Source organism: Neopelma chrysocephalum, unplaced genomic scaffold, assembly GCF_003984885.1.
Source record: "Neopelma chrysocephalum unplaced genomic scaffold, ASM398488v2 Primary Assembly neopelma1_61b, whole genome shotgun sequence".
Lineage (NCBI taxonomy): Eukaryota > Metazoa > Chordata > Aves > Passeriformes > Pipridae > Neopelma > Neopelma chrysocephalum.
Genome location: NW_020897717.1, coordinates 1,758,896 through 1,786,880, shown reverse-complemented (window position 1 = coordinate 1,786,880; position 27,985 = coordinate 1,758,896). Strand labels below are relative to the sequence as shown.

Here is a 27,985-nt window from a genome sequence, read left to right as displayed (position 1 = left end):
GTCCTTTCCAGACTGGCTCAGATTTTTTGTGAAAAAAGCTGGATCCTATTGGGTCAGTCACATTGAGGAAGAAAAATATGAAAAGTGAAGGAATAATCAAGGAGGTTCTGTTCAGCCCTAGATTCAAAATATATGTCGTGAGAAATCATTCCTGAGCTTTGAGACCAGATGCACTCCTGTGGCAGGAAAAGCAGGACTTCTGAGGAACAGTCAACTTCCAAGTTCAGCTATTCTTAAGAAGTTCTTGCATTCAGGACTTTTTATTTCTGTTTGTGAACTCATGTTTTATTTATTTTTTAATCAGAAGAGCATTAGAAGAGGAACAGAGAAGTTAGATTAGACAATGTGCTTTGTCATCCTGTCAACAAAAGGGATCTGCTAGTATTGTTATTTCAGCACTTTGTATATTATGCCTTTTTACCTCGAAACCAAATTTAATTTCTGATGTGGTAAGCTGTGCTGAACTCCCTCTTCCAGATTCAAAACTTACACAAAAATCATAAGTCTTCAGTTTACTTCTAAATGTATATATTTGAGTTTCTTTTTTCCTGTAGCAAGACATAACTTCTGGGCTGCTGCACACAATCTGGCTTTGTTTGATTCCTATATTGCAACCTTATACTAAAGGAGGGAAAAAACAAACCAGTAGGAATAACTACAGTATAGAAGTAAAAACACCTTTATAATTTTAGTGACCCAATTCACAACACCCTCAGAAAATTAAGATCCCAAAAGAAAGCCTGAGTGGACATTTTTTCTTAAGGCATAATTTAGACTGTCAAGTTTGGCAGCTGGAATGCTTTGTTGAACTGAACTGAACAGAATGGAAGGGAACATAAGAGAGATTCAGTGCTCTATTTTTTCATTTATATCTTATTAGTTTCATACCCTTAATTGTGAAACGTACTTCAGCTGAGAAAATTTGTCTCAGCCCAGCTATGCAGATGGGTTTGCACCCATTCCAGAAAACCAGTCGATTGTCATTCTCTTGGCATGGTAGACATAGGTCCTATAAACAACATGTCAAACACCTGGATCTGTCACCAGAGACAGCCCTGCTAGTATAACAAGCAGTTGTGCAACATCCCAGGCTTGTCAAGCCTTACCGTGGCATAAGGTATGGAACAACAAGCTGTACCTTTTAGTTATGGAAATCAGACACAACAGAGGTGTTCTTGTTAGATACTAAGTAATTGTCACCCTCAGCACAGACCAAGAGAAGACCTTCTGTCAGTTGGGCATCTTAGTGGCTTCAGATCAGATTGCTTCATAATGTTGAAATGCTCAGTAATTTCAATGCTGTGCTCAGTAATTTCAATCCCACTGTAACTTCTATCTCCCAAATGTTTCACTTTTTCAGCTGAAAAGAAATGCCAGAGCACCAAGGCTCGGAGTCCTTCCACATTGCACTTCTCTACTGCAGTCTTTCTGTCCCTCAGTCACACCAACAGAGTGGTAGCAGACAAAAGTCCAAGATGGTCTCCTTGGAGTTGTCCACAATAGTTTTCACTTTTCACAGTGCTAAGTAGCCTTCTGCTGCCAGTCACTCATCCTCTTCTGGATGATGCCTGGCTCTAGGCTACAAGCACAGTACAAATGGCAAGTACAGGGATTTTCCCAAATAGGATATGAATGAAGTAATTTTTTTTGGTCTTTTTCTGTGAGCACTAATTCTTTTTCAAAGGTAGGTGAAAACAATCTGAATGCTAAGCAAAGGAGGGATATCTGTATCCAGAACATTTTAACAGGAAGGGAGTTTAATAACAAAATTGCATCCCTAGCCACCTGGCCTTCTTTCTCTGTGTGTGTTTTCTTTTGGAAGCAGTGTAGCATAGATAACGCTTGCCATAAAGCTGTTCCTACAGAAAAATATGCAAGCCCAGCTCATTTCCAGTGCATGATAATCATTAAGGCTCCCATGAGTGAACCTCTGATACTTTTTTGGCCAATGATTAACCTTAAGCCCTCCTTCCCCCTTATGCACTTGGATTAAAAAGGCAATATGGAGAGAGAAAGCAGTAGGCATGTGTGGTGCATTCTCTAACTCTATGGACTAAAGAGTGGAGTCATCTGACAAATAGTTCAGGAGCAGCACACCAGGCAGTGAGATTGATTTTATTAGGGTTAGAAAAGAAAGAAAGGTTCTGTTGTGTGACCAGGCTGAATTCAGGATGTTTATAAGCTCCATCATGCTGCTTTTACTGGTGCCAGCAATGTTTGTATGGTACAGACGGCAGCTATTGACTTTTCCATTTATTCAGCTCCATACTCTTCTTTGTTCTGGAGAGTCTGCTGTAATTAGAGTTTATAGCATTTTCTTGTACAGAAGTCTAGTGTTTAGAGTAAGGCTTTACTTGTCAAGACTTTAAGAGTCTATCCGTGACTCCATATTCATATGACCCAGGGTAAGTCATATAACCACAGTTTTGATTCAGCTTCCCAGCCTGGAAACCAATACCATCCTCAGAGGGCTTCATTCATTTGATTAAGATTTTTGGATAAAAGTTGTTTTAATAGGAGAAAAACACTATCATTCACATTCTTATTAAGCCATAAATGCTCACCTTTTAATCTGGATAGAGAACAGACGTGGAGGGATAAAATTTCTCTGTTAGTCTCATTTCATATAGCCCTGATACCTGTATGTTCTATTAAAAAATTCTCCAGGGCAGTAGCTGGGAACATAGGTGTGTGATTTCTGGGTGTTCTGGGTAGCACATATCTTGGGACAGTAACCTGTTAAGTACTGAGCAGAGACTGGCAACAGCAGAGCAGCAGCATGCCCCTCCTCGCCATACACAACCGGCGGATCAGCTGGACTCCACTGCTGGTACTGGGGTATCTCTTTTACCTCCTCCTGGGTGCTATGGTGTTCCAGCTGCTTGAGAAGCAGGCAGAGACCCACTTTCGGGACCAGTTCCAGCTGGAGAAGCTCAACTTCCTGCAGAACTACACATGCTTGGACAGACAAGCCCTGGAGAAGTTTGTACAGGTAAGAGGAACAGGTTCCCATTATCTCGGCTCAAGCATTATTTTCGTTAGAAAAAATTATACTTTTGTGGCCAAGTATGTTATAAACTGATTAGCTGTCCATGATATTAAAGGTCTAACTGTTTAAATTAAAGGCAGAGGTTTCTCAAGCCCATTCATATACCTCTTTATCTTGATCTATTGAACTACTTTCTTCTCCCAGTCACGAACTCCCAAAATATGTAAATCTGCCTGATGCACTTTTGTGCTACATTGCAGTAACTTCATCTTCATGGTTCTTGGCTCTCTCATTAATTATTACAGGGAATTATGCATGGGGACAAAATCAAGAATCAAACCTAAATAAGCAGGTTGCCCTTCCAAGGTTCTCCAGTCCAAACCTGTGCATTTCTGCCCTTTTGTACTAGGAATTGTCTACTGTCTTTGAAGGTGGTCCTACACTCACAGGCCTTTAAAGAAAAGATAAAGCCAACCATCACTAACTGTGTTCTCTCTCTTGTAAGAAGAGATAAAGAGCTCTTATTCAATATGGGTTGTCAGTTAATGACATCTTCAATTACATTTTAATCTATTCCTCAAAACTAGCTGGAGATACCTTTCTTGGTATTATATTCTCATACTAGTATTGCAAGAACTGGATAGAAATACTTAAACTACCACTTTCTTTGTGCTCAGAATCTACCCAGATGCAGAGCTGGGTGCCTAAATAGTTTGAACTCTTTCTACCATGTCACTAAACCCGATAAAAACTCTAAACATGCTGCGAGTTTGCACTGCCCAAGTGGGAGGACTTCCACGAAGGTACGTGCTTTTGATAAACAAAAAGCCTAGATTTTGTAAATGGATTTAAACAAACAGTGAATTTCAGATTAGAAAGGGTAGCAAAGGTGCCTGAACCTCTGTCTACAAAGCCAATGTTCTGATTACTAATACTGTGATATATTTCTTGTGGAACATTGGACATTGGCCAGAAAATTACTAGTTTTAAAGAACTTACATGCCTAGAAACATGTCTGTTTTTTTCAGCTATAGCATTTGGTGATATTACCTGTTCTTTCCTTATCTTTCTGATAGTGATTGTAGAGGCAAAAACCCTGATTCTCATTCTAAACCTAACTGGAATACCTTACAGGATTGAAAGGTTTAGTTAAATCTCTGCTACTTTAGAAACCTTAGGGAAGGTTCTCACGTGTCCAGATTCTTCTCACTCTGGCTCCAGTGGAGCCTTCTTAGCACTGCCGTGCCACTCAGAGAATCACATTTTGTTATGTCTCTGCAGAATTAAATAAAATTTCACTTGTAAGCTGTTCCAGATAAAGCCGGCTGAGGGCACCAAATCACCTACAATGCACCAAGCTTCAAAGTACTTAGACTTGGTAGTCCTCAAGGTTCATATAAATGTAGGTCCTCTCTTACTCACTTGTTATTTATAAGACTTGTTAAGAAATTTGTCTAACTCTTGCATATTAGGAAATACTACTCTTCCCATATTAAATCTCTAACTTTACAACTAATGCAGGGAAGCAGTTGTGTCTCTGCGTGTTTTAACTATATAGTTAAGAAGGCCTGTTCATCATGTCAGAAGTTCCAGTCTGAAAAGTCACAGTAGTCAGACTGCAGTGAGACACAGCCCCTAGACTCAGTCTGATCAGCTAACAAGTATAACATCTTGTCTTAATGCCCATTCTTTAAACATAAATCCTGAAATGTGAGAGTCAAGCCTGATTTCTTTCTGCATATCTATGATCACCAATAATAGAGTTACCACTTATAATTCATTAACTTTTGACTCAATTGTGCAGGAAACAAATTCTTGCAATTCCATGTCAACAAACTGCATTGGCTCTGCATGGCTAAAACTGCCTAGCTGAGAGGTGGCCTTGAGCTGCTGCTCCTAAAATGAGCAGCCTGGAGCTTTGGGAAAGTGCAAATCCAAATTCTGTGATTTAATGCATCTCTGGTAAACATCATTCAGGAAATTATGCATTCTGACAACATAGCTGAGATGCATTGAGTAAGGAAGTACCCTTTATGAGTCCTGATTTTGATTATGTCCATACTTTTTCAGTCTCAAAGGAACTGATCTAAACATAGACTGAAAGGACCAAATCCTTGTCTATGACCACAAGTGGCTGCAATGTGCATCGGCAGAGGGACAGGAGGAGAAACAGCAGGAAGTTTTTATTCTCTCCATATGCTACTGTAGCTTTATATAGGTTTCATACTCCTACTGTAAATTACAGCACATTGCTTTTACTTACTGGCTACTTCTGTTCCCAAAGGCAACAGTTAATGCTCGCCAACCATTCAAAAGCTGCTCTGATCACACCCCAGCCATAACCCTTACCTGAGCTGTAGATGAAAGGAGCTAGGAGCCATTTTAACTGTCCCACAGGAACCCATTTGTTTAGGAACAATTCTCCTGGGCACCAGGATGCCATTTATTTCATGGAGTTGTATTTAAAAGCAACAATCATACCAAGAAATGTGACCCTGTCAGACTGTTGAACTTAAGGGTTCTACATTCAAAATTGCCTTACTCTTCCATGTTGACTCTCATGATGTGAATGTAACTCCTGTGAACTCTTGTGCATTGAAATACATAGAACTGTCAAGTGTTTCTTACAGAAATAAATTAAACCTGTGATTATTTTAGACATTTCAAAGTATTCACACCTTAGTAGCTTCTCTGTGTTCCTTCTAAGCAGAAAATGAAATAGTCAGCTCTAGAAAATTTGACATGTTGAATTCTTCCCATTCTAAGAACAGGTTTTTGATGGATAAAGTTGTTTGTCGTATTGAAAAGAAGCTCTGCTGACACTTCAGTCATGAGCTCACATGCGATGATGCTCAGCAGCTCTCTGATAAACTTGACCAATGCTGTAGGATTTTTTACTGCAGAAATAAGACTAGCCACTAAACTTACGGTACTCAAGTCCACCAGTACAGATGACTTAAAATTGCAAAACCTGTACAAAATTGGATACCTTATAGTGGGTATGTTCATTAGAAAAGCAATCCTGCTGGCAGTAGTCAACACTTTGATCAAGAAAGAGGATCTTCTTTGATCTCGTACTCCTGAAACCAGCTAAAGCTGGTGTTTCTATTAAATCTTGCTCATGTCTTGCATCATACAAAGTCTTTAGAAGAGATGAACAAGTAATTCCTTAGGCATTTTGCAAAATTACAAAGCTGTGACCTGGTATGTGATAAACAAGGGGATTCTTAAAACCCAGGCACTGAGCAGAGGGAAACCAGTCTCCTTCAGAGAAATCCTTGGAGACAGCAAAGGAACACATTCTTCACTAAGGCAGTTGACAGGACATTTGATGCAGGAGCAGTATTTTTTTAGCACACAGTAGTTTTAGTCATCTGGTAAGAGCTATCTGGAATAGCAGAGAATATTTTATTAGTTAATCTTTCAGACTAAGAGAAGCCTAATATTCATTGAAAATTATTGGGAAGTCAAAGCCAAAAATAGAAATTCATCCTCACTAGTACTTACATAGAGGAAACAGAAATGAGCATGTTCCTCATGCCCTTCCCCACAGACACATTTACACTTGCCTACATTAAAAACTGGAATGAGATGACTAGACTATGGAAGAAGAGAAGAGGAATTACCTTTACTTTTTATGGCACAGCTTTACTTTTTTTTCCCAGTTGGATCACTTTGGGGAATCCCTCCACTCCCTTCCCCTCAGATTTCATCTAGCTATGGAACTAATCCTACTTCAGCGCCCAGTTCTCCAGGGGCAAGAGTTCAAGTTCCTAGCCAACTCTATTTCCAAGTTTTGCCATGTCAGCAGTAGTCCATTTTAGTCCAACTCTACCCTGTTATCTACATTGTTTATCACTCTGCTTGCTCAAGATTGAAAGCAGTATTTACTTCTCTCTATTTCTGACACTCTTCCTCATCTTTGCTCCTTTGACCTCTTCCACCTCAGGTCCTCATGGAAGCATGGGAAAAAGGGGTCAACCCAGAAGGAAACTCAACAAATCCCAGCAACTGGGACTTCAGCAACTCCTTCTTTTTTGCAGGAACTGTTGTCACCACTATAGGTGAGGTACTCTCTTTCCTTATAAACCTGGGTTTCCTCCAACTATCCTTTAAAGCCCCCAGAAATGTGTAATTGGTGGACAGAATACACCTGCAAGACAATCAAGTACTGTGACTTACAGTTTTCTCTTGGTTTCCAATTATGCCTGTTATTCTTGCGTATCCAGTATTTTACACCTGCCAAGGAAGCCGAGTGCCTACTTGGTACATGCAGTATCATCTTGTACATGGACAGCGCATCTTGAGGTTGCTTTGAAGCTCTGAGTTGCACTCACCACAAGATCAGAAACCTATAGCAAGTTACAATATTCCCTATAAGAGTAGTATTTTTCATGTTCAATTTTCAGCTAGTAGTAGTGAATGCACAGGCCTTCGTCATAAACTATGGCAATTTGTAGACAGATTTAATTACAGAAAATCATATATTCACAGGTTCATGAAGCTTAATGTAGTTGAACTTCCAAGCTTAGGAACTCTCCATGATGCCTGCAGCTTTACTGTAAAGCCTTTTCGTGTAGCTGTTTTCTTCTTTTTTTCCAGGTTATGGTAACCTGTCCCCCAGCACAGTGGCAGGGCAGATCTTCTGTGTGTTTTATGCCTTATTTGGAGTGCCCCTCAACCTGGCCTTCCTTAATCAGCTGGGGAAAGGTCTCAACGCTCATCTGCTTACCCTGGAAAGATGGGTGCAAAAGCCAGGCCGTGCCCAGGTACAGTGTCAATTTATCATTTGTTTCTTCTATTTTAAAAGTAGTTAAAGTTCTCTTCTCAGATATGTGCTGCTGCTAGATTGGGCTTCCTTGTGTGAACCACAGCAGTTATGTGGCCCTCTATATCAGAAACTCGATACACTTCATTTATCTACAAGAGCTTTAAAGAAATAGGCTTTTGCCTAAGGGACTCTAGATTTGCCTTTTTAAAACCTGACTCAGCAAACCCATTAATCTGGTGACCTTAGAAGAATGTGTGCGTATACACACATAGCTGAATCAAGCTTCTATTCTCTAGCCTATAGTAGCATCTATCCAGAGTCTAGCTCTACACTGTGCAAAGACAAATTATTTTTATTGGTATGCTAATCTGGCTTGAATTAGCTTCCCTAATTGTGCCAGCAACTTAGCACTGCCTCTATTTTCTCAAAATGCAAATACTTCTTCTCCTTACTTACAGCTTATTGGTGAGTCATTGAACTAGTCCAAATGTTTTATAATAAGAGAAGGACTGATAATAGAAAATACATTAAGGTCATTTATAACACAGTTAGTGCATGTTTCTGAGAAAAGGTTCAGTGAATTGACTGCTTCAGTGAGACAAAAGGGAGATTAGATATGTTAGATATGTCAAAACATTTCACAGTTCTGACACAAGTTTTTTCATTTGTAAAATCTCGAGTCGCTACATTCTTTATCTACAGAAAAGAAAACATGATACCTGGACCTTCTACTTTATAAACAGTGGTTTGGCTTTTCATCCAGTCACAATAGGCACATGAATAGAAAATCATATTCCGTTTTGAATGCCCTTGAGGGCATTTTTAAATAATTGCAATGAGTTTGCATCAGCACACCACTAGACAATAGTTCAACAGAATGTGTTCCCTGGAAATCCATGAATTCCTGATCCTCAGTCCTAAACTGCTAAAATCTGCTGTCATGACCCATCCCCTGACCAGTCTTTGCAGTCACATATGCAGTAACTTATGTCCCAGAAGGCAGACATTTGTACTGAGAGGCACAGATCTTCCCTGTGCTAACAGAACAGTTTTCCTCTGAGTGCTTCTAAGTTAAAAATGAAAGAAGGCAAACTGACTTCACTTAGGTTTCATCCAAACATATTTTTGGCTGAGCTCTTATAAGCCACTTTATAAATCTTTGGAAGCAATCATGGTGAAAAGAACCATAAATTTTTCTTGCCAATCTTCGTATAATGAGTTATGCAATACTTGGTGATTTTCCTCAAAGACAGAAACCAATTGATTACAAGAGTACCTCCTCTTGAAATTGTAAAGTGAGTATTTCATTCCTATGGCTGCTGTAAGTCTGAAAATATGACTGGAGCATTCTTAAAAACTCATTGCAAAAAGCTTTAAAAAAATCCTCCCTTTTTTTCCTAATTTTAAGGTTTTTTTTGTTTCATGATTAGGTTCAATATCTATTTGCAGAGTAAATAGTGAGCTCAGCCTGCAGTGCTTGGAAGCATTGGCTTATCCTTCCTTTTTTTGCCGCTGCTCCCAGCTGGAGTGGGTTTGTGATTCAAGAAAAAAACAGACCCAGCAATTTCAACAAGACAACTGCTCCATGCTGCTTAGCTGCCATCTTCGCTTTATCTTTCAGGTGGTTCAAACACTGGCAGTGGCCATCTTCCTGTCCACTGGGACTTTGCTTTTTCTAGTGTTCCCGCCATTAGTCTTCAGTTATGTAGAAGGCTGGAGCTATGGAGAAGGCTTTTACTTCACTTTCATCACCCTGAGCACCATTGGATTTGGGGACTATGTAGTAGGTAAAAAAGAAGGTGAACTGGATTAAGCTCTGTTGAAATATGTTACTCTAGTATAAAACTAAATACAGGGAGCATAGATATCCATTCCACTATAAATCTGGTACAAGAGTGAGCTCAGCCAGACTAGTAATAATGAGCTAATATATTATAGGACATGAGCATTTTTCTCTTGGCAGCTAAGCTGCGAGTCACCCAACTCATTTCACATATGCCACTGAACACCCATTCAACAATGTCTCTGCCCAGGCTGCCACAAATGGGATCCAGGAGTGACAGGAGGAATATAAATGAACTTTCTTTGTCTTAAAGAAGTATTAAGTATTAAGCCTTAAAACCACCCTCTCCTAACAGTGATTCAGCAAGAGCCTACCATTCCTAGTAACAATTCATGTCAAATATTAAATAATCAATACTTACAATGGAAACAACATTACTGACAACCACAGGATGCCTCTGAAAGAAAACAAACCCAGTGAGATTACATAGTCTTTAGAGATCTAGGCTGAGAATGTCACGGTAAAGACACGTAAGGGGCTACATTTCCACATGCTTATTTGAACAAATGCATAATCTTAACAGATTATGTCTAATGTGTGTATTTCTTAAAACCACTATGATCTCTTACTTTGCAAGTAGTAGGTCTCCTCTCCTAGAGGTCCCAAAAGAAGATAAAGAAGCATCCCAAGCTGTATCTGGCATTGTGGAATTTCATGATTATCTGGACAACAGAGACTAAATGGATAGCTGCAGTGCTGTCCTGTGCCTGTATCAGCTGCACCGATTGTCCATGCTGTGGAAACATCAAACCAGGCACTAAGATTCTCATAACCACTTACTTAAAATGGCTGCATTTCCCATAGTAGCCAGGTGATTGTGAACCCTGCATACTGAGTTATATCACCCTACAAGTAGGAATCACTATATTATTAAACTGTATCTTTCTAAGTCATCTGAGATTCCCAGTGTTTCTCGAGTAAAATATGGCTAATATGGATTCAACATTGAATTTCCAAGATGGTTTTTTTATTTGTTGTTGGCTAGGAACTGTTTATTTTGTGCATCCCTGATCAACATTCAATATGGCTATTTTTATTGTATAGCGTCAGCTTCAGGGATTTGATGCCAACTGCGCTAAGTTTAACCTGAGAGCTGGCATAAAAAAAAAAGGAAAAAGAGAGATCTATCTGCTGATACATCACACAAGCTCACTAAACCTACATTTCTGCAGGGGGTGGAGAGGGTGTATCAGTATGTATGTTCAGCAGAACAAAGCTGTCAAGATTAATATGCAAATTTCCCCGGATTTTTCAGGCACAAACCCCAACAAGCACTATATCCCTGTGTACAGGAGCCTTACTGCAATTTGGATTGTTTTTGGCTTGGCCTGGCTGGCTCTGGTCTTCAACGTGGGAGCTGACTTGATGGAAAAATTCCTTCAGCTAAAGGGGCATAAGTCTGACTCAAGCTTGGCAGAAGGAGCCACCACCAAATTGGAAGATGAACCTGAGCAGCGCAGAATCCATATTCCTAGCTGAGAAAGGTACAAAGAGAGCAGTCTGAAACTGCATCTTTCATCTGTATCTCACACTAAGCAAGCCCTGTGGATAAAGGACTAAACCACAGGTTTTGGACTGTTTCCTAAGGAGGAAGTGTTCCAGAAACATGGAAATTTCCACACCCTGTGTAGGCATCAGCCTACACAAAACCTCCAAAGGAGTAGCTATACAACTGTCCCAGGATTCATTTTACAATTCTCACTCAAAAAAGGCAACTTCCTCTGAAGTAATCAATTATTATCCTTTGTCTTTCTCTAGTGGGATAGAGTTCTTATGGTCACTCATTTTCAAAAAAATCCAGAGTGACTGCCTCCCAGCTTCAATAAGAAGTCACGTCATCAAGAATCTCAAGTGGAAAAAGTCAGGTACAGAAATCTTTCTTCATTTCCAGTCAGAAAACAAGCAACAGCATAGAGGAATATCAACAGTAATGAAAACCTGCTTAATGACAGCCATCCAGTTAAGATTCAGCTGATATTGTCTGAAATGAGCAGCTTTCACATAAAATGAAAACATTTATTTTCTGAGCTAAAATGCTTTTCTTTTAATTGTGCAGAAATTATGTGTCTATCCAGCACTGCCTGGACTGTTACAATTCATCTCAAAGTGAACTGGCAACTCAAAGCAGGTCCTCATCACAGTTCATTTCACAACCACTTAGACAGCACTTTAAACTAAATTTAAATGCAAGCAGATTTCCTTATTTCTAGCCAGGTCACAAATAATATTAGAGTCTGGCATTTTATATGGGCCAGTTCACTGAAGAACTATCATGCACCGTACAGATTTGATGCTGTATGTTTATCTTTAAATAAGGCTGATTATAGGCTCTTACATTAGATCTGATCCTCACTTGAGTATAGTGTCACCCATGAGAAATAGGGAGTTTGATTTTATCACAGTTATTTTAAGTCAAAGGTAGCAGAAGCCATCTCCAAAGAAGCTTAAAAACCAAAGAAAGACATATAAGCACCTTATAAGAGGATAGTCACTGAGATGAAAAACTGTAGTCATACTCTGTATTAAAGTGAACTACAGAAACTTGATAAAACAATTATCCATTCATTGGGTACCACATTCAATTGGTTATAACCATGACTAACACATTCCATGGGCATGCTTGTAATCATATACATACTGCTATTTATTCAATATGTTTATATCTCATAGTAACCATCAATTAATCCTTTTAAACTCATTTATAAAAGGAACTTTAATGTAAAGTGTGAGTGAAATATGACTGCATATGTAGACTAGCCCCAAGCTAGCGTATGTCTGACAGGCTACAGGAACATCAAATGTCAGCCTTTCAGCAGCTGCTTTGATATTTCATTTTGGAGATGTGTCCATAAAACATGTAGAGGCTTGTGTAGGTCACTAATCTTTTCATGCATACTTTCTGAGCTAGATTTTTACTCCTGAGGAGGGTCACAACAGACATTTGTTCTTACATCTGACATGGTGTTTGTTTTGTTTGCCAGTTGCTGACACCTGCATAGTGCAGTGGAGCTGTTCAAATTTGAAATGCTGGCGTATAAGAATGGTTTATTAGACTAGCTTCAAAAATGAGTGTTCAAATGCTTATCCCATCTAAGATTTACCTCATGTTTTACCACTACCTACCTCACAGATTTTATCTCCTCTGTTTTTTCACTGATCTTCCCCACGCCCTCAGCTATTCCCATAAATTTATGCAACAGCTTTCTTGGTAGACTTTTACTGAGAGCAGCCAATTCTCTCCTGTCTGGTTTTTTGTATCTTTGCAAATCTCACGGGAGACTTTTTCTCTCAGTATTTTCTATTCTTCAGACATAATGTTTGCACTTGCACTTTTTAACATCATCACTATCACTGTATTCTGTACCTGCCTTGTGTTAACTCTACAAGACATTTTTGGCCTGTTTATGTGAAAGACGAAGCTAAAGTTCTGCTGACTTCTATATCTAACCTGTTCTTTTCACCTTGCATTTTTCCATGCCTTCCTTACTTTATCTAACCACAGCCAGCCACAACACATGCACTGCTCTAAAGGTGATCCTATACAGTGTTTTACACCATGCTGCATGCCATAAAAAATGATAATGAGGTTTATCAGGGATAGAAAGCAGTTACTGGCAAAGTGTTTCTTAAAGTTATCCTTACTTGACATCTGACAGCAGGAAGTTTGCAGTTTTTTTACTGCAGTTCAGAAAATTGTTCCTGTATCTGCTAATGATTTTGCAAAGTAGCAGCATGGTGAGACCATCTTCTGAATTTTTTGCTACTGCTGTGTTTAGTAAAGCTGAGAGTAGCTGCAGCAGTTGTCTACCTGTCTGCCAGAAGATTCAAAAAGATCCCTTAAATATGGCCACGTTGGAATAGAAACAAGAAGGATACTGATGCCCTCTCATGCATTACATAAGCGATAGAAATTTCTTGCTCATTTTGTCAATTTTTCAAGGTCCTGAAAAGATCCTAAAGGTCATGCATATCTGTAATTGAAGTTAATTTGAGATATATACTGGGAGCACTGGCCTAGTTCTTGAACATGGATGGACCAAGTGCTTTCTGGTAGTCTTCCTCTAATAAAAAGGCAGTTGTCAATTATCAACTGACCAGCTAAGAAAAGTAACGTGGAAGAACTGCACAATCACAGGGGCTTGCTAGGAGCCAGAGGAGCACACAAAAGGGACTCTTCTGGTCTAATAGCCCATTTTACCAGTGGTACATTTCTGCACATAATGAAGAGTGCACATATTTAGCTCCAATGCATGGAAAACAGCACTTCTGAAGCCTCTGAATGTAGCTCTGCAGTCTGTGGCAGAAGTGATGGCTCAGGCAGTGTTCATCTGTGATGAACAGCTACCACTTGCTGCAGTGGTAGTCCAGTGCAGGACAAGAAGCAAATTTCCTTCCAGGCTTACACTTACCCTTTAAGCCTGCACAACAAGCCCTTCTTCATCCTCAGATATATTGGTACCTTCCAGACAACACCAAAATATCATCGGCAAGATTTGAGCCCTTCTCTGTGGAGATGTAAATAGAAGACTGACAGACAAGTGACACTTCTGAGAGTACTCAAGAAAACCAGCCATTTAAATAGTATATAATTCTGTGAAGATTTATTGTGAATCCTGATCTCTTTCTCCCCAGTTTCCTAGTAAGCACGTGCTTGATGTCATGGGTTTTCACAATCTGTCTTGTAGTTAAAACTCCTGAGTCTCCCCTGTAATTTGTTTTATATATTTTTAGTATAAATATTAAATGCTATAGGTTTATTCATAATGTTTTAGCATGGTTATACTCAGTGTGCTTTGTATAAAATATCTGGGTTTAAATGCAGTTAAAATGTCAAAATGTAGCTCAGATGTATCTATTTCCTGAACTTCAATGAAAGAGGTGACAAGTATATATTCTTTTTAGTATCTTTGTACTTTTATTTTCTCATATATATTTTTATAGAAGTCTTTCCTTTTTTACATAATTCCGTTTTTGCTTTAAATATCATTCAGTAATGAATACTCTGAAAAGGCAGAGCTAGGACTGAGCAATAAGCAGCATAGCTTTTTTTTTTTTTTCCTAGGGTGTGCTCAGGATGATATCTTTACTCTGGAATTGATCTAGTTTTTGCATATTAATTTTTGCATCTTGCTAGCAAAATCATGTGTTTATGCTAGTCAGTTTAAAGCACAGCCCAGAAAACCAAAGATTAGCACTGTTGCAGTGGGGCAATACCTGTTTGAAGGTTGCCTTATTTGTAACAGTATGCACATGTCCCTGGCAAAAATAATTAGAGGGCAATGTGAGAACACATTTCCATGTGACAGTGCATAAAGGCATCCTGTTCAGAAATCTAGCGGGTTTATCTCCCTTTAGCTCACATTACGCAACAAAACAGGTAAATTAAAAAGATTTTATACACCAAAAGTGACTTGGCTGTTTTATCTGCTGGTAAGAGAACAGAAAGGAACGTTGGATATAGTTCTCTACAAGAAAATAAATAATCAAAGCAGTCTTCAGAACTAGCTATATGAAGAAAGTACTTCCACAGGAAAATTACAAATTATAAAAAGATTCTGACAAACTTGCTACGTTTTCACTTGTTTATATCTAAGAGTTGTTATCACAAATACCTTTTTGCTGCCTTTTAAATTATATTAGCGGCTGAGTGAAGGAGAAAAGCAGATTTACGCAACCTACTGCCGTAGTAGTACTTTAATAGTGCCAGCTGATGAGAGAGGTACTTGGATTTGCTGGGAAAGGGGCTAGCTAGCATCCCTCGGAGGGGCGAACGTGACTCGGTGCCCGCGCTTGCTCAGGCACTCGCGGCGCGCAGATGGGACCCCTGGGGCAGCTCCGCGCTCTGGAACGGACAGGTGTGGAGCCGTACCAGAAGAGGACGAGGGCGGCGCGGTGGGCTGCTGCAGCGGGGAGCGGCACAACCACTTGCCCCTCCCGGCACAACCACCTGCCTGTCCCAGCACAGCCCGACTCGGTGGACAGGGGCAGGCCGGAGGAGGCGCAGGGGGCCGGCTGGCGCAGCCCTCCTCCCGCGGGCGGCCCCGCTCCCGCCCCCGCCGCAGCCGCTTCTTCAGCGCCGGGGGCTGCGGCGGTCGCGGAGCGATGGTGGCGGCGCAGCAGCAGGAGCGGCGGCGGCGCTGGGGGGTGCCGGTGCTCCTGGCCGCCTACGTGGGCTATCTGGGGATGGGCGCCGCCGTGCTGCAGGCGCTGGAGCGACCGGCCGAGGTGCAGGCGGCCCAGCGCCTCCTCCAGGAGCGCTTGGAGCTACTGGCCAACCACACCTGCCTGCAGGGGCCCGCCCTGCAGCGGCTCGTCGAGGTGAGCCCGGGCGCGGAGGACCGGAGCGGAGCGAGGGGCTGCTGGCGGCCGAGAGGGCGGCGGGAGCCGAAATAAGCGCGCCCCCTGCCCGAGAGTAACTTATAAAAAAAAAAAAAAAAGTACAAAAACTTTTCCCTGTGTAGGTCTCTTGCTCACACGGCAAGCTGCCCCGAAGAAGCTGCCCACGGCGTGGAGAAAGCGTTCCGCGCTCCGCGAGCAGCCGCCTCGGCCGCGGTGTTTGGGCACGCCGGGCTCCCCCAGCTCCTCGCCCCGGGCTGCGGGCGTCTTTTCTCCCCGCTGATAAAGGGGTTCTTTCATTCTCCGCCGCCGACCTACGGGTTTTGAAGAGCCGCCGTCCCGACCGTAGGCGGGCGGTGGCGGAGTATCTGACTACGTGACAGTTACCTGCGGTTAATTACAGGTGGCTTGGGTTTGCTCTTGCACTAAGAATAAATTATAGTCTGTGACGTCTTGCAGGTGGTAAATTCTAACGGAAGAGTTTTGTCGTGGTAAGTTAAATGGGTGTTTACACTGGTGTCAAACTTTTTCTGTTTTCTATTTGTTAATTAAAGGGAAATAGGAAATCCTTAAATCTTTCAAGATATCATTTAATACATTTCTGAGGATGTTTGCAGGACGGTTGCAAAATGTAAAGCAGGAGCAAATGCAATCTTACTAAAGTACAAGTGGTTGCATTTTTATGATACAGATACGAGCAAAGTGGAATAAATGGGTTCTCTTTGCTTAATTTTTCTCTGAAAAAAAGAAAAATCTACAATATTGAAGTGTCTTGAATGATTCCCCAAACCCTTTGAGTTCAGTAGGTGCTGGCAGTTGAGTATGTACTGTTTGCTTTGGTCAGTCTGCCTCAAATAGATGTTGCCAAACAAACAAAGAAAACCTGGGGGGTTTGTTTGTTTGGGATTTGTTGTTTGGTTGGGGGGGGTTGTGGGGTTTTTTGTTTGTTTTGTTAAAGTAGTGTATGATGGTGACTGAAACCAAAGCAGCTGGCCACCAGTTCAAAGAACCTAAAGAGGACTTGGATAAGCGCTTCCTTTTTTTTTCCCCAATAGAGAAAAAAACACAGAAACCATCAAACTGATAATCTTGTCAGGTGTTTCAGCAAGGCCCTGGCAGACAAAATTATGCTGAAGACCTATGTCACACTCTCATCTCCTGACTTTCTAGATGGTAAATCCTCTGTTGGCTGTCTATAGTACACTGAACATATGGCACAGATTTGGACCCTTGTAAGATACTGTGGTAACTACTTTTATTTTTTATAGTGTATCTTATGCTAGCTATGGAATTTAAATAGAAGTGATAAATACATCAGAGAAGACCAGTCTGGTGTTTCATTAAGGAAGGTCTTAGCTGAGCTTCACTCAGCATTGGCCCACTATGCAGTGAGCATCTGTCGTGGCACGTGCCCTGTGGTTGCAAGGGCAAGAGGGCTTGATGAATGACATGACAAGATGCTAGTAGTGAAGATGATCACAACTAATAGGTAGAAATGTCATTCTGATGGTTTGTTTTACTGTAGCTTGACCTCTACTAATTCTTGATACTACCTAGTAGTCGAGGGAATAGGACAGCTACTCAAAATCCGTTTAGACCAGATGTTGTTGCAATATGCCGTGTGAGTACTTAATTGTGACCTGAGCAAGCCCTTGATGGGGAAGTTACAAATAATCTTTGTTTCACTTTACAGAGTGACTGTGCATGCATTTGTGCTCTGAGAAACCACACTGAGTTTGAATGGCTTTGTGTGCAATTTTTAATAACTTTCACAGTGAGGAATTAATCATAAACAGATAATCCATGGAATTGCTGTTTTCCTACACTCTTTTCTAATTTCCTGAGCAGCAATCACTTGCTTACTGTAAGTGTGCTCAAAAAAATGGGATGTTTTTCTGTGCAGTGAATTGTTATTGTAGTACATTGCACATAGTTTATCAGGCAATGTCATCACTGGCCCTCTTCAGATAAGAAACTTGTATTCTAGCTACACAGCTGATTATTTGCTAATTAAGAAAGACATATAAAGAGTGTTTGTGAAAACGTAAAGCAGTGTGTGAATTTTAAGTGCCTTGACATTACTGGCAGTTCCTCATTGTTTTCTTACAACTCTTTCATTCTAGATAATTCTAAACTCTGTTTATTTTAAGTGTATAGGGGCCAATATGGAATAAAATCCTAGTTTGCTAAGCAATGTACAAACATAATTTTACAACCTATTTATCTCTTAATTCCTAGTTACCAACTGGGAGCGGAAATCCGCTGTTCCAGCCTTGCACAGATGGAGAGCAATAGCAAGCTCCTGCTTTAAGGAGATAGCAGGGCAGCACAGAGTGAGGATGGGAGGAGGAAAGGCAAAGTCAAACAAACCATGCTGTAGTAGCTAGACCAGTGAATTCTCGTTCAGTAATTTCTATGGCTCAGATCCTTTCCAGGGAAGAAGTAATTTTCTAGTTAAAAAGGAAAGGACAGAAGGAAGTGAAGATAGCAGACCAACAATGAAAACAGAATGACAGAGGAGAATGTGTTAGAAAGTGTGTGACATCTGTGTGGTGGGGTCTCTGCTTCCTGTAGCTGGGTTTTGTTGGTGTTTTTTTGCCTGGAGGGAACTGGCTGGCTCTTCCCCTATGGGATGCTGAACGGTTCCATATTTCCTAAATAGTTGAAGATAGCACATGCAAATGCTTTATGTTTAAGCAAATAAGCAATGTATGCTCATGTGTTTATGCATACCCATATGTGTGTTTAAGAACAAGGGCAGCAGAGGGGACAACAGAGGGGGCACATGACTGTGGCCCCATGTCCCTCCACTGTGCATCCAGTAACATTTACTCAAGGAAGACATAACTTTGGTTTTGTTGACTCATCTAACCCCAGGCTATTTTTCCAACATTGTATACAGTCTGTAACATGAACAGATGTTCACTAGGAGCAAGACAGAGAGCAAGCCACCTCATGAGCCATTAGGTAACATGCACAGAGGACAATATCTGGCCTTTTATTATAAATATGGTGATGGTCTTCACATGCCAGAATTACTGAATGTGATGTTGCATCAGAGGAAGCTCTCAGTGAGAAGACTTGCAGAAGATTTATTTCTTTACAGGGAAGGTAATCAGACATTGGAATGGGCTGCCCAGGGAAGTAGTGGATTCTCTGTCCCTGGAGGTTTTTAAGATGAGACTGGATGTGGCACTTAGCGCCATGGTCTAGCAACCGCAGCAGTAGTGGATCAAGGGTTGGACTTGATGATCTTGGAGGTCCCTTCCAACCCAGCTGATTCTATGATTCTAAGATGGAAACAGATGCAATGATAAGGCAGATTTCAGGTGATATACTCTCAATACAATGAGGAAAAATAGCTGGACTCAGCTCGGGAGAAAAATATGTAAAAGTCTCTGTCCAGGCAAAAATTATGCTGGTTCCAGATTCAAGAAGTGTCCAGAAAGTGAGGCTGCACACAAAGATGGCATATTCTGTACTGGCATATCTTCTAGAGCTGTGACCTTCTCTGACCGTTTGGGGCTGGGGACACCTACACACACTCCACAGTGTGATGCACTCCTAGTGCATAAATGTCTCAGTTTTGTTGTGTAGGGTGAGTATATATAGCTCTGCTCCAGCTGAGCTGTCCTCCAAACTCACTCCTTTTCCTATATCATTTTCAGTGGTTTCAGGCACACAGCTGCTATCCTTGCCAGTGTCTCTTTAGTCAGATGATTGGCCGTATGCCATGCTTGGAACAGGACTTTTTCTGTGTTATGCTATCACCATGACATCCTTTTCATGCTACCATTCTTTTTTTTATATAAACTTTTTTTGTTGTTATATATATATTTCCCTAATATAGTTGTTTCCTATATTTATTGTATTCCATCCACTTTCAATTGTAGATATATAATGCTGTTTAAACACAATTGCTTACATAAACTCAGAAAATGAAAGCTGAGCTAAATTAAATAAATCTTTTTTTTGTCTAGAAAGATTTAAGGTGTAGTGAAAAGGACCTAATGCTAAAGGGCAGGTTATAAACTAAAAGCCTGCAGGTGGATCTAGATACTGTTATCTCCAGAGTCAACAGCTAGAGGTACACAGAGAGTTTAGTAGATGTTTACAAAAGCAATGAGATCCCATGTGACTGAGAGATCCTCGTCAATACCTGGGCTTGTACTGGCATTGAACCAGCAGAGAATTGTGACAGCTGTCAGGAAATACAACCCTGCAAATACCATTTACTAAAATAATCTTGCTCACAGATGATGAAACAGTGGATGACTAGTAAAGCATAAGGGATCACCTGCTGGTGATGAGAGTCTTTAAGGAACAGCATTGTCTCATGGTATTTTAGACCTGTGACATCTGTATAGAACCCAATTTAGTCAAATTCACTTGTCACAGATGAAATAGGGTGATCCCCTGTAATTATTCTTTCTAATTTCATGCTTATCAAAATGTACTACTACTTTGATTAAATTACAGCAGTTCATCATTCTCCAGAGCTATTAATTAAAAGAGCCATGGATACCTTATCAAGAATGTGCATTCTGTGCTAATAATATCCTATTATAGCATCCATTTGACAGAATTTGCTTAAGATAAAATCATTATTCTATAAAGCAGTAGGTATATAATTTTCTGTAAGGTAATAGGCTAGAACTCTATTGTTAGACTTCCCGGGAGGTGATGAGAAGATCTACTGGTGAACTGTTGTTTCTGGTTAGTCAACTCATTCCTAGGTCTAATGTTCAACATAATGTCTAGTACCTGTGTTTAAAAAGAGAATGGTGAATGGAAAGCACAGCAGCCTCTGTGTGGATGGTGAATGGAAAGCACAGCAGCCTCTGTGTGGATGGTGAATGGAAAGCACATACCTCTGCCTAAAGAGAGATATTCTTTTCTTATTATCAAATTCCCAGTTACAGCTGGTCACGCTTGGTGGAAATACCAAGTAAGGGAGTAGCAAGCTGACATTAACTGATAAGTGTCTCAATAATCTGTCCAACCAGGAAGGTTTGAGACCCACAGTGGATAGCTAAATACTGGTGAGTGCCCTCTAAAAAGAGAAATGGTAATTCTTGTCCGTTGTTTGAAGATGTGGATTACTCTTACAGGTACTTGTTCATCATAATCTTTTTTTTTTTTAATGTAATTAAAAGAAAAACAACTACTAGGGAGGGAAATCTCAATTTTATGAGGATGATGAATGCAACCTGCTGTGTTCTGTAGACTATACAGGCAGCTCCTTTCAGTAGACGCTACCTATTTCTGTTGCAGCCCAGCTGTCAAATTACTTCTGTCGTTGGGGTTTGAGAAGTGACTGGAATTCAGCAACACTTTGTCCCATGAATCATGTCATAGATTCTTCCTTCATATACAAGCTTAATTTTCAGAAAAAGTACAAGTGTCGGAGAGACTGGTTGCATCAGTACTATACTATGTCTTTTGCTCCTTTTCTGTTGAAGAGTAATTGTAGATTAATTCTAGAAACTGTAGTGCAGACCCAACTGTAAAGTAAAAATGCTTTTGCTCATAGGGTTCCTTTGGTTTTGAGGAACTAGTGCCAATTACATTAGCTGGGGAAGGTGGGGAACAGTTCCTTGATCAGGTCTCAGGTTATTCGAGTGGCACAAAGTTAAAAAAAAAAAATACAGCTGGATTCTTTTGGATTCATAGCATATCTTGTGCCTGCCCTTGTTTTGGTCAGAATTCATATAAGTTTCCTGTACAAGCAAGGACAAGGGGTCAGAGCTCATAGCTGGGAAAGTGTGATTAATAATCTATTTTTCAATTACTTGAAAATTAATTGACCTCTGTCCTTTCAATCTGATACCAAGGTTAATGTTAACCATTTTCTTGTGATTTACAGCTGCTATTCTGTGAGGCATAAATGACTGTTTATATGCCAACATTGTGCAGAAATTTCCAGTGCACAAAGTTTATGTGAGTTGTTTTCTCATTAATCTAAATGGCAGCTTGGTGCCTCTTTAACATCTCCTTTCCCTCCTTGAAGATTGTGAAGGTGAGGAAAAGTGTCTGAAATCAGGCAAACCATTTTCAGGAGGGCATGTTCTCCATGGAAAAGTTGATGGTTTTGGATATGTGTGTGTAAACGTCAACTAAACTTTAGTCTCAAGTTTCTTACACCAGTCTGTTCACATACTTTTTTGCCTTCCTTGAGAACTGCTTTCAAATACAATTAGTAAATAGTGCTTTTGCCTTTAAATCTTGTCTCAAGATTACTGTGACCACTGACCACAATGCCACAGTTCAGAAACATGGGGCAGCAGCAGTGAGAAGAGCCATGGTTTATAAAAGGGTCATTTGTATGATTCTTTCCATGATAGTTTCCTCCAGAAGAAAAAAAGGAATTCTTATGGAGATACTTGGTAGAGTCCTAGTCTTCTGGGGCTTTGCTTTCCCCTTTTTCGCATTATACCTTGTTTTGGGGAGGGCAGGCAGATAGATTAGAATCAGTCTGTTTAATCATTTAGATGAAGCTTTTTTTTCTGTAAAGGTTGTAAAAGGAAAGAGAAGCACAATGTTCTAAAGAAAGAGATTGCAAGGAAAATAGTGCCACCGTTTACATATACACATGAATTAATTCTTTATTGCTGATCTTAAATGCCTTTTTTGAAAGCTATATCCTAGTCACATGCAGTTGTGAGTGCAGAGGAGAAAGATGAATTTTTTAGTTGGTGTTAAGGAGATCAGATTAAATAATAGTTCTGCCTTTTGCATACTTGGTGATCAGAAGTTGTGCTACAGCCACAGGCTGGTGGTGGAGGAGGCCACATGTGATGAGGATATTGGAAGAGAGTAAGTGTGTAAGTTGGAAAATCTGGGAGTTGCCCAGAACTCATAACACAGCAAACATGATAAAAGAGACTTATGAGTATGGCTGAAGGATAGCGCAGCTCTGCAGCAAATAGAGAATAAACCTAAATTTTGCAGGGAAGAAGATGTTACACTCAAGTGTCAAGAAGGAACCAAACTCTGTAGGCTGAGCCTGTAGAAAGCTTCTGGATGCTTAAGCAGATGTCCTAGTAGAAACAGCCACCTCACTTTTTTTGGGTTTTATTTTGCTTTGAATTTATTTTTTTTAGCTAGACAGTATGAACAAAAGAGACCTCTTGCCTGTAATTGCTTTCTGTGGTTTGATTTTTGCTAGTATGACTGTAACTACATTGGGTTTGTTGCTACAAAGCTGTGTAGCTTGGTAAGACTTCTCCAGGATGGATGAGGTCCTCATTAACAGTAATTTGTGGAAATACAGCCACAAGAGATGTGAAGGGCTAAAAGGAAGTCAGTGTGTAAGAGTGATTTAATTTTTTTGATGTATTTTTTTGACTCAAATAAGGAAACTGGTAAAATGTTGTGTTTAGATGGTCCCGCAGGAAGAATCAGCAATGATTATTCTAATTAATAGTAAAATAGAAGGAAAAAGGGGTATTGCTATCATAAAATAAGTTCAACAAGGGAGTCAGCAGAAATCCACAGCGTCCTTATGGAGTTACCATTGAGCTTGAATTCAAGGAGCGAATTCCCTGCAGAAGTATGCAGAAAACCAGGCTTTGATTTGCACTGAAATATAATTATCTAACATAAAGCGTGCTTTTGCAATCATTAGTTTATGACATTCCTAACTGAAACTTCAGAGCTTGTGGTTGAGCAAAATGGAGCTGGACACCCAATTTGGGTATACTGAGGCATGTTTTATCCCAAAGGCAACAGGACAGATGTTACATTTAAATAGACTACTTTGGGTGGATATCATACTGGTGTTGTAAGCACCAGCTATGACAATATTAGGTAGCACCATGCAAAGCCTACTTGCATGGACAAGGAACAGAACAGCCTACTTGAGAAAATGTGGCAGTCTGCAAATGAAGTTTCAGTGATTCATGAAGGCTAAAAGTCTAAAATATCCCAATTTATAAATGCTATAGCAGTTGCAATAATTCCAATAGAAACTTTTTATCTGTAGCTTAAAACTGTATAAGCATTGTCAGCTACAGATGAAGTAGTTTCTGTGAACTGCAACTTATTATCATTTTAGAGAGGGGGAAGTAAGTGAAGAGAAATGAAATTGTGGTTTTATGTTGTACAGCTTGTCTGCCAGTAGAAACCAAAGAACCATTGAGTTGTGTTTCTTTCTGATTATTTTAACCACCCACCTGCTTCCTTTCTGTTCTTCTTTGAGTTGCATGTGACCTTTTAAGTTCCCAAAATATCAAGCCCATGCTCTTCAATTTCAGTATTTGTTGTGTTTGAGCAGTTGGTGGTATTGACTGGAGTCTTAGACCAGGCAGATACCTGCTTTTTAACACTGGATTTAGGATGCTGCTTCTACTGGGTGCCCTTTAATGCATTAGGTTTTGAGGCAGATCCTGTCTGAATTACTAGTCTAATTAAGAGAAAAAGGAAAACCCCTAGGATTTCACCTCCAGAATGGGTGTAAAGCAAAACAAAGTGTCTGGTTCTTGAAAAGGCAGGCAAAAGAAACCAAGCAGTTATGACCCAACATATATGATTCACTTTCTTTTTAGTACACCTGGAACCCACAGGCCAATTAACCCAAGTTTATTTGAAAATCAGTGGCAGAGACATGTCAGTGCCTCTTCAATGAAAAAAGCAGGGAGAATTCAGCTGTTCTGTTAGAGTGTTTATTAGCTGTTTTTCTGCTGTGTTCTGTCTAAAATTATAAACTGCTATTAATTTTTCTATGAAAAAGAGCAATAGCCAAAAGCAGAAGTCTAAAAGAACATATTAAATTAGGGAGAGTATTCACTGATATCTTCCTAGATGCTCGCTCAGCGTTCAGGAGTTTGCAGTTCAATTACTTCCTGTGCCAGAAGTAATTTCTGTGCATTAATAGCTATCTATGGATTTCTGTTTCATGAATCTGCCTCCCTGGGCACATCTGCAGGAAGGCAAGCTCCATTAGTTCTACCGTTCTCAGAAGAGTCAATCTTTAATTTTCTATCGTTATTGTTACTGTGTGTGAAAGGTTGATTCTAGTTAGTATAATAAAACCTTTTTTACTTCGAAAAAACAAATCTGGTATCCTTAACCCCACATACTGTGAATCTTCCCCTTTAAGGATGACCTCGGTAGCTCTACCTTCCTAACAGTAATGAATTGGACATTTCTTCTGGGAGTGTCAATTTATTCAAGGGCTTTGATTTGCATGAGTATTCAGTGGTCCCCATGTTGGGCTGGCTTCCACAAGGCAGTGAGCCTAATGGTTAATGGTGTTATCTGGATGTTTGATAATAAGATTTAACAAAGAAATGGGTAGCCAGAAGCTTACTGCTGAAGGCTCTTGAAGACTACAGCAAACATACCAAGTTCCTCAATACCAGAAACAGAAAACAGCTGACACGCTGCAGGCTCAGTGCTTGCTCTTTGCCAGTGAGTAATGGTTATGTGGTACCTTCCTTCCCCATGAGAGTAGCACAGGTCGTTGTGCCATTTGGGGCAAATACTGTAGCCTGTCTGCAAACTCTGAAGACACATGCTGTGCTTCCTGGCAGTAGCATCATCACCTTGGGGAAAGTTAAGACAGTGACTCTGGGATGCTGAGTTGTTGGAAGTCACTGCAGAGCTGTCATGGGTGCTCACAACTGCTCAGCCTCTTCATTCTAAACCGTGCAAAATGGAACTGGTGCAAGGATGTGAAATTAAGCATTTAATTACTTCATTACTGCTGCTTGCTTCTCACATGATGTCTCATGTAGGCTTTTTGTTTCCCCTTTCTGCATGAAGAATTTTCCATTTCCTGGGGCCAATTCAGCCACAGGTTCTTGCAATCCTGTTTAGTTCTTAAGTGTTTCTGACTTTAAAAACTTGATGTTGTGTGTAATGTTGTCAACTGCTGAGCTTGTATCAGCAGTACATCAGGCAGGAGAATGGACAACAAACATGCTGCATATTTAAGGTTTTTGAGTCTATCTGATCAAGCTGATAAAGTTACCTGAGAGCTGGACTGTTGCTGTTCCAGCAGGTATATATGTGTTCAAGACTAACTGCTTAAAACTGCAGAGATTGCAGTTTACAGAAAGAAAGTTTCAGGAAAAGAGCAAGCTTTTGATTTCAAATTTAACCACTAGTTTCTGGAGGGAAAAAAACCCACAGGTCATCTGTGTAAATTTCCAATGTCTCCCTTGCCATACAGCTTAGTTTGGGAGTTATTTTATGTTCATGGGAACTGTGATTCCTGACTAGGCCATTGTCTCCAGAATTTCTTATACTTCTTAAAACAGAGGTCAAGTATGGTCAGAAATCAGCAACAAAGAGATGTCAGAGCCTGCACCCTATGCAACCTGACAAACCTCAGTGCAGACACCAGACCTGGAAGAAGAACGAGGGGTGGCAGAATTACACACAACTATTCAAAACAAATCCTGGTGGAGGCTTCTTAGTACAACATTTTTGCTTTTTTTTTCTTGTCGGGAGGGGGAAACAGGGTTTGGTTCTTTTATGTCACGCTGTATAAAAATTCTTTCCTTGAATTGCCCCACTCAGGTTATGGCAACAATTCACAGAAGGAAGCAAAATGTAATATAGCATGTGATCCTTAGCACAGGCTCTCTGCTCTGTCTTGCGAAGAGAAGAGCATGTTGTCAGATTGAGTAAATTATAATGTGACCCTGAATGGTTTAGATTGCCTTCAGTTATGAATACACAAAGATACTTCTGAGAATGCAACTGTCAAGCAGTGCTTGTTGCTTGGAAAGATGTGTTGATCTCTGAGCTGCTCCTTGCTCTTTAGTTTGAGAACTAGTAGCTTAGAGAAAAGAGATAATGGTCCATGCTGCTTGGAACTCTGAAAACAGTTTTCAATTCATACAGAGCATGTTGCATCAGTAAAATGGGACAAAGCTTCCTTGCTTTGCCGGCTTAAAGTGCCAGTTTGCTTGATGGATGCATAAGCTACAACTTCTTTGTAAAGCCCACAATTGGTCAAAATCTAACCTGAGAGTGATTCGTTTTATTATCAATGGTGAAAGCTTTATCAGCAGTCTTTTTGTTCAGGTAGCGATTGTATTATTCAGTATCTGCATATCCTCAGAGATGATGAAATTTATGTATTCTTGGCTACACTTTGCATTCAAGGATAATTAACTGTCAGGGATTCTTGATCAGTGAGTGTGAAATGTTTAGTGTACATGCTGTGATTAATGTTTTGGACACAACTGTCATTAATTTTATTGGCATGACAAGGCATAATCAGATGTGGGCACTGTTAAAACATCTGATATCTTATTTTAGGGTAATTCTGCACACTTCAGCCTAGTGGCTTCTAAGTTTTTCCCGGGTAAATTGAAGAGAATCAGCCATAATGCTAATCTAATCTGTTAATTCACATTTATAGTCCTGATGTGGAGACATATTGCCCAAAACTAGTAGACTGTCCATCCTGTGTAGTCTCAGTCTCCTATAATATACCATATACATTCCTCCCCAGGAGGATCCCCACCAAAGGATCTGTATCATTTACGTTTGCATGTATATTTGCTGCTCTGGGTCTTCTGCCATTGGAATATCCCATCTGGAAACACTTCCTTTTCCTAATGAGTATGTCATAAGGCAGTTTGAATAACCATCTGTCTAGGCTATCTTTAGTTAGTTCTTTCCCTCCAATCTCTTCCACGTTTACCTCTGCCATCTACTATGTGCATGTGCAACTTTTTCATTGCCGTAAATGCCCTTTTCTTAGAAGCAATATGCTGCCTTTTGGCTTTTCTGACCTTGGAGCTCCTTGGTCTCTAAGGCACAGGATATCCTCTATTAAAAGGGAAACAACAGAGTCAGAAGTAGTTGTAGTTTTTGACTTTACCAGCCAGAAGTAGAAATGCCAGTCACATAAACTTGCCATAAGGGGGTTTGTGGGATCTCACATTATTGTCTCTTTACAGGCTGTCATCCAAGCCTACAAGAGTGGCATAACCCTCCAGGGAAACACCACTAGCCTGGGCAGATGGGACTACAGTGGGTCTTTCTTCTTCTCCATCTCTGCAATAACAACCATTGGTAAGAGTTCCTT

General features: G+C 40.3%; 2 protein-coding genes and 1 long non-coding RNA gene across 5 annotated transcripts in view; 2 read left to right on the top strand and 1 right to left on the bottom strand.

The window, feature by feature from the left end:
* The first annotated feature begins 5 nt into the window (after nt 1-5).
* On the top strand, nt 6-27,969 carry LOC113966833 (potassium channel subfamily K member 16-like). Of its 3 annotated transcripts, none has more exons than XR_003533975.1 (6): nt 6-2,992; nt 6,939-7,053; nt 7,592-7,758; nt 9,382-9,547; nt 10,859-11,468; nt 27,858-27,969. XR_003533975.1 is itself a non-coding variant. In XM_027681906.1 (6 exons), exons 1-5 carry the CDS (start codon nt 2,780-2,782, stop codon nt 11,080-11,082), a joined length of 885 nt encoding a protein of 294 aa, XP_027537707.1. In that variant the 5' UTR covers nt 6-2,779; the 3' UTR covers nt 11,083-11,087; nt 11,362-14,457. The 3 variants fall into 3 exon arrangements, 2 of the variants coding, with proteins under 2 accessions (XP_027537707.1, XP_027537706.1); XM_027681906.1 differs by lacking the exon at nt 27,858-27,969 and having other exon boundaries at nt 10,859-11,087; nt 11,362-14,457; XM_027681905.1 differs by lacking the exon at nt 27,858-27,969 and having other exon boundaries at nt 10,859-14,457.
* Nucleotides 9,230-15,410, bottom strand: LOC113966834. The gene is made up of 5 exons (XR_003533976.1): nt 15,297-15,410; nt 14,013-14,108; nt 10,384-10,449; nt 9,965-10,000; nt 9,230-9,536 (listed from the first exon to the last, which is right to left on the bottom strand). It is a non-coding gene; the product is annotated as an uncharacterized LOC113966834 (long non-coding RNA).
* Nucleotides 15,706-27,985, top strand: part of KCNK17 (potassium two pore domain channel subfamily K member 17) — a 29,896-nt gene continuing 17,616 nt past the window's right edge. The window contains exons 1-2 of the mRNA XM_027681904.1: nt 15,706-15,921; nt 27,858-27,972. Coding sequence (XP_027537705.1) covers nt 15,706-15,921; nt 27,858-27,972 — 331 coding nt within the window. The remainder of the gene's footprint in view (nt 15,922-27,857; nt 27,973-27,985) is intronic.

Excerpts from the sequence above, each read along its gene's own strand:
- LOC113966833 (XM_027681906.1), top strand. The coding sequence starts at position 2,780 with ATGCCCCTCCTCGCCATACACAACCGGCGGATCAGCTGGACTCCACTG. Across the intron at positions 2,993-6,938 it reads CCCTGGAGAAGTTTGTACAG|GTCCTCATGGAAGCATGGGA; the intron begins GTAAGAGGAACA and ends CTTCCACCTCAG. Across the intron at positions 9,548-10,858 it reads ATTTGGGGACTATGTAGTAG|GCACAAACCCCAACAAGCAC; the intron begins GTAAAAAAGAAG and ends CGGATTTTTCAG.